The sequence below is a fragment of the Symphodus melops genome (genome assembly GCF_947650265.1).
Source record: "Symphodus melops genome assembly, chromosome: 1".
NCBI lineage: Eukaryota > Metazoa > Chordata > Actinopteri > Labriformes > Labridae > Symphodus > Symphodus melops.
In genome coordinates, this window is record NC_136691.1 from 49,792,936 (window position 1) to 49,804,915 (window position 11,980).

Below are 11,980 nucleotides of genomic sequence, written 5' to 3' on the forward strand. Positions count from 1 at the left end.
TGTGTCCATTTTAGAAAATAACCAGGACCTATGCACCATGTTCAACGCATCTTTTCCACAGTGGACTGAAGGTTTATAGTAATAAATACATTCCTTCCCATACATTTGGTTTTCTCCAGATTGCTTATCAGTAAATTCTTCAGAGCAATACTCTTATCACTCCCCTGTGAAAATACTTTCAAGGATGCTTTAGACACACATTCACCCACACGTTGAGGCACAAATGCAGATGACCGCAGGCAGAGAGGAAAAGGAGTGGGAGGATGTGATGGTAAGATCTTTCCCAGCTTTGCTTCTTTTTTGCTTACATGAGGTCATCCGACCGCCACAATTAACAATGTGTGCATACGTTCCAATAATGATTCTCCACAGTCGAGGAAAAATAAATAATGCATTTTAGACAGAATTCCTGAAAGAAACAAGTCTATTTCACATCCGTCAACACATTTTTATTCGCCCTGTTTATCTGGAAATAGAGCAATACATATTACATGACCACACAATAATCAACACTTATATAGGAAACTGGTGAAACATACAAATGCAAATGGTGACAATGTCCGTGTTTCATAATTCTACAGACATAAGTCTTATTATCTCCAGAGTTTACACAGTTTTGTTATCTTCATTCAGCGTCTCTACACTTGCTGGGCTGCAGCCTGTGCAGCTAGCCGCTCCTGTTTCTCCTGCTCGGCCTTTTCCCTCATCTCCTTTTCTCTCTGGATCAGCTGCCTCTTCTCGGCCTCCCAGTCCTGCATCCGCCTCTCATACTGCTCCAAGTCCGGTTTCTCTGCCGCCGCCAGGTTCTGCTTGGCCAGAGCGCTAACCAAAGCCTGAAACGACTCAGAGTCCACCTTACCCTGGGACTCTAGCTTGCTCCTCAGCTCCTGAAGTACAATAAACCAAACAAACAAAGACGTCAAAACACCCAAAAGTGGTCTAAAGCAAGTCCTTTAAGTAACGTGTGTAACTCTCCGAATCGTTAAATTCCTTTTGCAATACATTTTAGGAAATGCTCGAGCTTCTCAGCAAACATTCCTGAGTTCCCGAGAGGGATTGATTATCTCGAGTTCAGTCTGTAAAAACATATAAGTCTGGATGTTCTGATTAAGAAATCCGAGGGCTGACAACTCAGATTAGAAAGTAATGCTCTCAGAAGCAAATACAAAGAAGCTGCTCACATGGCTGTCTCTACTGACTTCATTTCAAACAGTTAAAGGACTATTCCAGCTTGAATCCTGGATGACTTTTTAAATTGATTGATACAACTGCAGTTGAACACAGAACTTTATATCCATACATGGATATGTTGCACACAAAAATTTCCAATGTTTTAGAGCTGCAGATTGTATGGACGAGAACATATCTCACCGGACACCATCAGAAATTCAAGACAGATTGGATCAGACAGAGATAACTTTAAGGTGCTTGGAAATTATGAACTATGAAGAAATATCTGTATTTGAAACAGTGCGGTCATCCTTGTCTGCTGATCAACAGGTGGCTCTAAAATCTAAAAAAAAACAAGAATAAAAAAAAAAAAAAAAAGAGGAAAAGAAGAAGAAAAGGAAGCAGCCATGTATTGGTGGATGTTACAGAATGTAAACTAACAAACTCCACAGGATATGCTAATGACATGCTAACTTGATTGAGCCACTCGCGGGTAAAACATTTCCATTGTCCTGTAACTTCAATAACTCCTCTGCTACAAGACTAAAGGGAGAAAAGGCTCTCTGTAGGACTTCTTTCCATAATAAGGTTTGCCTCCTGAAATATACACTTGACCTCCCAGTAGCAAAAAACTAAACATTTTCAGAGGGTGTATTTTAATCATGTGCAGCGCTCCAAAAGTTTTTGTACTTTTTATTCATTAAACTCCAAAATAAGAAAATAGAATAATTTCTGTTTTAAAACAGAGCTAGTATAGTGGTGGAAACAGAAAGGCTTCTGCTCTAACTTTCCATTTCATAAAATGAGCAGAATGTTTGCTCAAAGATATTTGACCATGTACAGACGTTGGTGTTTGTATGTGATAATAAAATAGACTATGGTTGTTTATCTCTTACTTGATTGTTAAAGTTCAATTACATTTGAATTGCAGTTTAAAGGATCAATTGAAAAGACCCTTCAGTATGCTTCACCTTTTGATCTTACTATGGATTGTTCTCCAGAAACACACATTCATTGTTTGCCCTGAAATCAATGTAAACTCTGTTTCTGCAGCACCGGGGAAAAAAAGCACACGCGATCAACATAAACCAGCTCACCTTGAATCTGCTGACATATTGAGGTAGTTTGGCCCATTCGGCCTGTTCATCTTCATCCACTTCCTCCTTTTTCTTGTCCTCTTCACCCTCAGATTCCTCTCCTGATGAGTCGGACGTGTCTGAGGTAGAAGACAGCTCCTGCAGCAAATCATTCACGCAGTCCAGCTGAAGAAAAACAAATACAAAAGTTAATTACCCAGACGGATTATTATTATGTATTTCATGTATTTGCATGTAAACAGCTTTTTCTGTCCTAAAAAGTATCCATAGCTGTACATCAAGTCACGTAAAGCTACAGAGGCCCAAAGGGGACATAAAACCATACATCTTATTAACTCTGTTTTCATGTGATAGAGAGACATTTCTGGTTGTTTTGTTCAATCCAATTATTGAACTCTTCTCCCCAGAGCTGAATTACCACACACATAAACAAACAGATAGGCTTCATTAACTTTATTAGTGTTGGCAACAGCTGCATCAGCCTATTGTTTCATCTTCTAGATCCCCAGAAACTGATCTTAAGGAAACAAACTTTGTTATCTCGAGATAATAAAATAAGATTTCCAGCACACAACCACAAAATGTCTCTGTATCGTGTGTAGATATAATTCGTGGATGCATGTCCGTTTTTATTCGTCAAAGATAAATATTTCAAACTTTTAAAGAAGAAGAGGCATTTCCTTACTCAAACCGTTAACGTGATGATGAAAGAGGCTGAACACCTTACATGACAACTCACCTCTAAATCTTAGGAAGAGGTAATATTAACTGTCACTTGAGGCGGCAGACACCAGCACCTTCATTTGAGGTGTAATATTTCCTCTCTGTCCTGCAGTGTTATCTGTTCTGTCTACATTATTGCGTTGCAGCCGTCTGGCTCAGGCCGCTTGGTTCCTGTAGCAGTGATTCTCGCAGACATCCTCAGCGCTCCAGGCTCTTCAAAATCTCATTAAAACGTGGACAAAGCGGAACTATTAGAAGGGACAGCCAAAGCCAGATTGCAGGCGCTACACTCGACTGTGTGTCCATACATACATGTGAAAATATCAATGATATGACAGCGTGTGTGTTTAATCTCAGCCGCGTCTGCGTCATAGACTTCACCTGGATAATAACATTGTGTCTGACACTGAGCTGTTTGTGACTCTGAAACATTCAATACTGTAGACTTGGCCATGCTTACTTGTAAACACAGAGTCAAGATGAATCTTAAAGCATCAGTCCAACAGTTCTGGAAATATGTTTATCTCACATTTGATAGAGGACGTGCAGAAAGACACGCTGTCTGGCTGCATGCGATGTTATTTTTCCATTTGTTGCTTTGCTAAGTACATTTCCGTTATCTTGTACTTGTGAAATCAGTTTCACGCAATGATGTGCTTTATTTCCACATTATCATCATCTTAAGATAAAGAAGTATTTCAGAACTTCTTAGGATGTTTGTTGTGTGTGAGTGTGTGAGAGTGATCCTCTTGTCATTGCGTGCCCACAAAAATAATTTGTCTTAAAATAATTTATAAATTATTTAGATGCTTTCAATGCAGATGTTCAATTAGTGTTTATACCAGGGGTGTCCAAAGTGCGGCCCGGGGGCCATTTGTGGCCCTTGAGTGGATTTTTTGTGGCCCTTGACTTCAAATCGAAGAATCAGAAGATTTTGGCCCCAGGCCTCATCAGATGGCATATTTCGTTTCGTTCATATTATTTTTTGAAGAGGTCAAAATACAAAAAGTTCCTTCCAATATTTAAAAAACCCCCCCCCAAAAAAACCCTGTGGCCCGTGAGCGATTCTAACGCGACAATTTTGGCCCGCAAGAAAAAAAGTTTGGACACCACTGGTTTATACTATATGTTGCTATAGTGTAAACACACTGTAGCCTTTCAAGAAGCTGCCGCCCTGCTCAGCTGTGACTTTGTCAAACTGTGTGAAACATGCCAGAGAATCCCATTTCTTGCATTTTATACCATCGTTTTGCAGATTGTTTGCAGTGTCAACAAAGAGTGGAGACAAGACATCTAATCTGTAGTTCTTCCTGATCACAGATTGTGTCACTGAAGTGCCCAAATGATGGCACTGGATCTGAACGACAGATTTGTCTACACATAAAAGGAGAACATCAGCAACAACTGGAGGTGGCTGTTTGTTTTTGTTTTTTTTATCTGTATCTAACGAAGATAAAGTAATGTTTGAACATTGTGGACCCATCACTTTGAGGAGTGCAGGAAACTCAACCAGAAATGAGCCACCATTTTAAAAAGATTGTTTTCTCATGGTCTGGCTTGTTTTGTTGGTCATAAACCCTCATCAGCCTTCGTCCGACCCTCCTTCTGATTGTTTGGGTTCTTACTGTGTCCTTGGACAGCTTGACGTCCCCAGAAGCAGCAGCCACTCCCTCCATGACAGCCAGCGCTCGGCCCAGATACCCACGCTCCCAGGAGAGAGGCGCCCCTTTGAACACAGCATGAATGCCATTTGACATCTCTGCTTTACCTGGATGGGAGAAAATGAGAAAAAGCATCATTGAGACAAAGGGAGGAGAGAAGGGCACCAATTAACGGGTAATCAATTAATGCGAGGAATAATTCCCACCCAGGAGCGCAATGCCGAGTAGCTGAGCGCTGAGGCCAACGGTGTTGTCCTGCTTGAGTCCACAGATGTAAAGAGATGCTCCCAGCGCCCGCTCTTCTGGTACCTGAACACAGCGAGGATCAAGCATTTCATTTGGAAGCACATTTGTTATTCCTGCTGCAACATTCACATGCATGTCAGTTTTGCAGTTTTACGAAGTCAGTCAGGTTTTTTTTTTTTTTTTGGGGGGGGGGGGGGGGGGGGAGAGAATAATTGGACCACATTTTTCAATGAAACCTCTCATAAATCACTCCAATGACATGTTGACTCACAGAGAGCTGTGGTCTGGTTGCTAGGTAACTGCTCAGAGCATACAGAGACAGGATCTGTGTGGAGGGACGGTCGAAGGCCTCCTGTAGCATTACTTCCTCTACCACAGAGCAAGCACCTGTCCACAAACAACAAAAAGATGTCACTTTAACACACTTTAAATGTCTTTCTACAACACATGTGAACATTCCTTTGAGCCTGTTTAAGGTCCACGCTAAAAACAGAAGACAGAGAGATTTACCCCTTCAAACACTGACAAAGCACCAGACCTGAGAGCAACACTTAATCATGTTGATAGAAGATAGGAGGAATGAATCATAATGAGCACAGAAGGAGCAGAAGTCATTTAAAGTGTAGAAGAAGAACGAAGAAGTTGAGGAAAGAAAAGAAAAAAAGAAAACAGGACAGGTGAAGACAAAGAGGAAGAAGACAGACGGCTTGAGACAGAAGAAAAGATGATCTTGTATTAAGAGCTACAACTATTCATACGAGCCTCTATCATCATCAGGACAACATCCATCATCATTTATTTAAATGAATCTGAGAGATGCTTAACTTCGACCTCTGTATTAACACTCTCTCATGCTTTTACCATTATTACCAGAGGCACTGCTTGTCAACAGGCAAGGCAGGCAACTGTTTGGGGCCCCCAGACCAGACGAGGGACCCAAAGCAGCGGCCTTAAATATGCACATTTTGCAATGACAGTAGGAAACCCCATAATCAGCACTTAATCACATTGCCCTGCTGAACGTTCGGTAAAGGGCCCCCAAAATGATTTTTGCAGAGGGCCCCAACAGGCTCCAGAATCGTCACTGATTCTTACTGACATTGCAGTTATAAATTGATCTTATATATCAGTGTTGTTGCTCAATTTATTCCAATCCTTCTTCCTGCATCTCCCTTTACGTTTAAAAAGCCTTACCGTGAAAGTCTCCGTCCTTAATGTAAGAATCTATGAGCAGGTTGAAGGTGAAATCATCTGGGAATATTCCATACTGGACCTGCACACAGACAAACAAACGTTTAGGATATGTAGTTCCTGATGGGTTCTCCACATCTGGACCTCTTATCTCACAGCAACAAGACACCAATCCAAACAACAGATGAGGCCACACTGACGCTCCTGACTGGAAACACATCCCGGGCTCACGGTTCGAGCTGCGTTTGTACTAATGAGGTCATGTTGTTAGGCAGAGTGGTACGCATGCTGAGCTAACGATGTCAAACACGTTTCTCACGCTGCTCAGATGATATGAGTTTGGGGGCGACTTTGATTATATGACTGTTTACACTGTCAGATATCTGCAGCTATCAGGCCTGATCAGGAGATTCTGACCTGATGTATTGGATGATTATGCAGAGGGGCCTGTTTTACACTTATTATAAAGTCTCTTTATTTTGTGTTCAATTACAGTCTTGGTAATAAATAGAGGGACAATAATGTGTGTACCTTGTTTCTAAGTGTGTGCATGGCCTTTTCCCTCGCCCCGTGTTTCAGACACTGTCTGATCCAGTCGTGAACGGTCCAGTCCCTCAGATACCAACAGTTAGGACTGTGCCGAAACCTGCCGTGATTTAAAAAAAAGACATACATTGTTATACATTCAACACAGTTCTTAACAAGCAATGTTCAATGTTCGGAAAGATGTGAGGAAGAGAAATTAAGACTCAAAAACATATTTTATGTCGCATGCAATAACAACACCAAATATGACAGCTGCTTCCTGAATAAACAGCCCTAAGTGCTGAAAGAGAAGAGTCCAAACATGTCAGGGGCTTGTTGAATGTATCTAAAAAATAATCAGTTTATGAAAACTAATAAGCACCGAGTAAGCGTGCGATCGAGGAAATTTACAAAATCGTGTAATTACAAGAATGGGTGCAGACTCCAGAGGGAGGAGTAAACAGGAAAGGTCTGGAGTTGCCCCGAACAAAGAAAGCATGTGACTGAACATAAACTAAAACAGTCAAAGCAAACAGGCAGTTCACTTCAAGACAAGCAGGAAAAAGTAGGTACTACACAAAACCAAGGCAGCGACAAAAACTCGGTGATGGTGTCAAGACGGACAAACGGATGCAGAGTATTGATTTAAAGACTCTTCTTACTTGTAAAGGTAGTACTCCATTTGATCAACTTCCTCCCGGGATGAAATGTTGTCAACAAACTGATAAAAAGAGAACATGTATGTAAAACAATGTATCCTCACAACAATCTTTTTCATAGTCAATAAATGTTGGTTTGAAATCTGAACAAACAAACCAAAAAAAAACAGGCCGATGAAATCCAGACACAACTCACCCGAGATACGGAAAGAGAGCTGACGGGGAGATTCCTTTCGTATGTCCGGTCCATGGCGTTGGCCAGCAGAGCTGTGACGCCAAAAATTAAATACAAGATCATTTTTATAAACAACAAACACACAATTAAGAATGTTTTTAACATTGTGTGTAAGTTTGAAAACTTGACTGAACATTGTGACATAAATAAGCCAAATACAATCAGCACGAGATAGAAATACATTTTTAATTTATAATGGTTATTACGAGCGCCCCATATATAGAGGCTATACTGTATATCTAAGAAGTCTGCTGGACTCAAATACAAACTGTGTGTCCTTTCATGTATGTCATGCCTCACTCTTTTCCCTATTTCTGACTCTATCCACCGTCCTATCACTAAATAAAAAGCCCTATAAACCTTCACATGTTTTAGGATTTGTTTTGCCTTTAATTTGTTATGCAGAATTTATCGTTTGAGTCACCGCCCCACATCACTGCAGTATTACACCGCCCTCTTGTGTTTGTATGGCACACATGCAGGACTGCTGCACGCACCATAAGGATGTCTTTATTGTATACTTTGTATTTCACAACAGTTCCCTGTTAGTGCAATGTGAAATCAAAGCAGGCTTTGATGTTGTCTGAAAACGTGTCCGACACTTCTATGAAGATACTCGAGTCCCAGCACTGACACCAGGTTGTTATGAGAACATGAAGACTTAAAATATCCGTCCTTTAGCACTATGTGTACAAGTACACACCAATTATCCTGCACATTCATGAGTTATGACCACTCAGAAGTGTGCTGGAGTATCAGTATCTACAGAAACACTGTCCTCACTGTGTTTTACAAACCTGCAGTGGATGTGAAGCATGAAACACACTCCAGAGGAAGCTACTTGAGCCTAGATTTCATGTTTTATGTTAACTCGACGTAACCCAGAGATCGTAATTATTTCGATTTTTAAAAAGGACATTAAATAAGAAGTAAAGATTGATGTCAAACCATAGACTTACAATTTGGGGACTAATCAGCCACACCTCAAAGTGAAAGACCTTAAACATAATTTACATGAATTCAAGGTTCTTTCATTTTTCCAGAATTGACGGACAAAGAGAGACCATCCTTCTCAGCCATCAGTACCTTTAATACTACCTGCTTAACAGGTAATAGAGTCTAACATGTACACTGGAAAGGTTCAATAACAATTAAAGGAAGACGCATTTCAACATTCACACTGTGAGAGCAACACAGCTGACTGACTGTAAATGGACAATTTCACAGTCAATTTCATAGTGTATGTTCCAGCAGATACTTCCTGAAAGAAATGATATCCCCTTGATGTGATTAGTTTGTCAATGTTAAAATGTGACATGGTTTTTTGAGTCTTACCCAGGTTGTGAGGATCTCTCCGTCTTTCCTCCCACAGTTTGGTGTCTGTGTAAGCAGCTGAGAGCAGCCATCTCCTGGCTGCAGACACATGAGGTCATGTAGATAATATTTATAATATATTAATGCTAGTTCATCTTTTACAAGATGGGTTGAGACACATTTAAGACCAACTTTGCAGTGAAACCCCGGTTTGGCAGGTGAGAGGACACAACTGGGTACATTTGGCTTTTCCTGCCAAAACACCCAAACAAGGCCAAATAGATACGAGCTTAACGACAGAAAATCCTCAGATATATCTATAAATACATCGTAGTAAATGTCTGATAGTTTACCTGAAAGAGAAGGAGAGAAACATTTAACTTTGACTGCTGCAGTCACACATCGCTTCCACACGGAGGCTGCCATGTTTGGACGATACCATTTCGTAGGTTTTGAGGGGTGTTTTTTTTGTATGTCGATGACGCTCCTTGAAACTGACGTAGAGGGTTATACCAAAAGAATGAGGCGGTGAATAGTAGGTAAGATAATCCTTACCATAGATATATACAAACATGTTTACATATCTTTAATGTATCTATAATGTCTACGGGTTTTTTTAAAAACACTTTATAAAGGCGAGGCTACAACAGAGAAGTAGCCCTCAATTCTTTTAAAACTGCATGAGCTTATGAATGTTGAATTCATCTAAAGCTCTGAATTAAAAGTAATTGATATTAAAAATTCTATTCTATACGCATAAATGTAAACATTCACAAAATCATTCATGATTTAGAGACTATAATGTTGAGAGCTTTAAGTGTAATCTGGGACATTTATAATTGATAAATTAATGCTCAGATATCCATGAATAAAAGAAACACAAATTGGTTGCCAAGGTAATATCAAATACACTCTGTTGCAGAAGTTGAACGTAAGAAAGAAATCAGAACACTAGAGGGTGCTGTTTATACAAAGAAGAGACGGACCAGATAAATAACTCAAGTATAAATGAAGGCTTCACTATGCTTTATAAAGTCACTCAATGTTATTTACTCCATCATGAATGAATGCTGCCTTAACCTTTCAGCACTTAGATTAGTCCAGATATCTTAGAATATTGAGGACAAACATGAACACATTAACACACAAATAAAGCAGGAGACATGGTAGCAGAGCAGTTTGTTTTATACATGTAACTCTCTCACTGTTGACCTGTCGTCCCCTCTCACCTCTCAGAGTTTTTGTTGTCCACTAACTATTATTATTACAGTGAGCTTCTTGGCTGTGGGTCCAAAGAGGTGACAGGTTGAGACTGGGGTGGGACACTTTTGTAGAACAAAACGTGGAAGAATTTTAGCACCGTCTCATTTTCTCTCTTGCCAGCAAAACAGGAAGCTCCAACCCGCGTTGCATAGAGAGATCAGACAGGACGTAAACATTTCTTCATGCACAACTTGGGATGCGGCCATCTTTTTAGGAATATAATGACCCTTGTCTGAATTATGTCTATCTATCTTTACATTTCTTTTGTAATATTGTGTGCTACTCTGCATCCGCTTGTTTATGAATAAATAACAAAGAAAAAGCCTTTACTAAAGATAGATAGATAGATAGATAGATAGATAGATAGATAGATAGATAGATAGATAGATAGATAGATAGATAGATAGATAGATAGATAGATAGATAGATAGATAGATAGATAGATAGATAGATAGATAGATAGATACTTTATTGATCCCGAGGGAAATTCAATACTAAAGAATAATCAGCTCAATTAAAAGTTCCTTGTTTGCCTGGTGATGTAAAGTATACTGAATGTTTGTCCTCAGTAACACAATAAAATGCATCCACTTTCTTCCTGCTTTATATTTAAAAGCCCCAGCATTATATCAAAGGACAATAGGAAAGATACAGCACGTGATACAAAAACTAAACTGAATGAAGACAGATCAGCTTGATACAGTGGTACTGTATATGCTTGAGTAATACCTTATGAGCATAGCCAAATCAATGAAATGAAAGCATCATTTTGAGTTTGAGACAAAAAGTAATGGGGTTCAAAGATGGAAAAGAATGAACAATGGTTTCTTTGTACCTTTCTAAATTATTGTTAAAACTACATAGTAACAAAGGTACATTCTGACTATGTTTTCAGGGTAAGATCAAAAAAAGACAACTTTTAGAAGAAAAGAGTCTAATAAAAATAACCTCCAATCGAGTCTTACATTTAAAAAAGTTGATGTTTCGTTAAATTTTACAAATAAAAAAGGATGTAAGAAATATATAACGTCTAACTCTTAAGCATTATGAATCCTCAAAAAGTTATTTGTCAGCATTATCATTCTTCATACATTTTAGAGGCCTGATATGCAGTATATCATTATATACAACCATAAATCTGTAGGGACATAAACACCATTTAATAAGTATCAGGTCAGCAAATAAGGAAGTGTAAGATTTCATCAAATAGTTTTTATTATTAGTCAACCTGTAAAAAAGTTTATGACAAACTTGTGCATTTTGTCTACACACTTTCTCACAGCCGTACAGTATCTCTTCCAAACTTTGTCAGACAATAACGACAGTTCGAACCTGAAAGTATCCCCATCACAGAGATGTCAACTGGAATGCGTGTGTGGTGTGTGTGTGTGTGTGTGTGTGTGTGTGTGTGTGTGTGTGGATGAATGCATGTGGGTGTGTCACGAATGTTTTTCCTTTGTTTTAAAGAAGTAAAACAAATTGTATCCCACATTGTTTTTTATTCTCTTCTAATCTGCTTCATTCTATTCTATTCTATTTTATGTTAGTATATTACATTTTCTTTAATTGTATAATTCTACGTACTAAGTATCTGTTGATGCTTGCCCTGATATTTATCAGTGTGTTTTGCAAAAGCAGAACATGAAGCTTTCTAACCACAGGACTCATTTTATGCTCAGGAAACTACCTGTCCTGTGTACCTGTTCTCTGAGGGCCTGACTGATCTTTACGTTCTCATGGTCTCTAAAGTTTCAGTTCTTTAAAATCAAGCAGAACTATAATAAATGAAGCTCCTATCAGGTTGATGAGCTATTTTTTTGTTGCACAAATTGTTATTCAGAGAGTCAATAATATGTTGTTGCAATTGGTTTCTATACAATTACTTATGACCACTTT

The 11,980-nt window shown here is 39.1% G+C and overlaps 1 protein-coding gene across 1 annotated transcript; it reads right to left on the minus strand.

Moving 5' to 3' along the window:
• Positions 1-427: 427 nt before the first annotated feature.
• Positions 428-9,289, minus strand: mrps27 (mitochondrial ribosomal protein S27). The gene is made up of 11 exons (XM_079365186.1): positions 9,175-9,289; positions 8,843-8,920; positions 7,469-7,539; positions 7,276-7,334; positions 6,620-6,734; positions 6,092-6,170; positions 5,169-5,284; positions 4,858-4,960; positions 4,616-4,758; positions 2,268-2,432; positions 428-887 (listed from the first exon to the last, which is right to left on the minus strand). Exons 1-11 carry the CDS (start codon positions 9,245-9,247, stop codon positions 639-641), a joined length of 1,251 nt encoding a protein of 416 aa, XP_079221312.1. The 5' UTR covers positions 9,248-9,289; the 3' UTR covers positions 428-638.
• Positions 9,290-11,980: the final 2,691 nt, after the last annotated feature.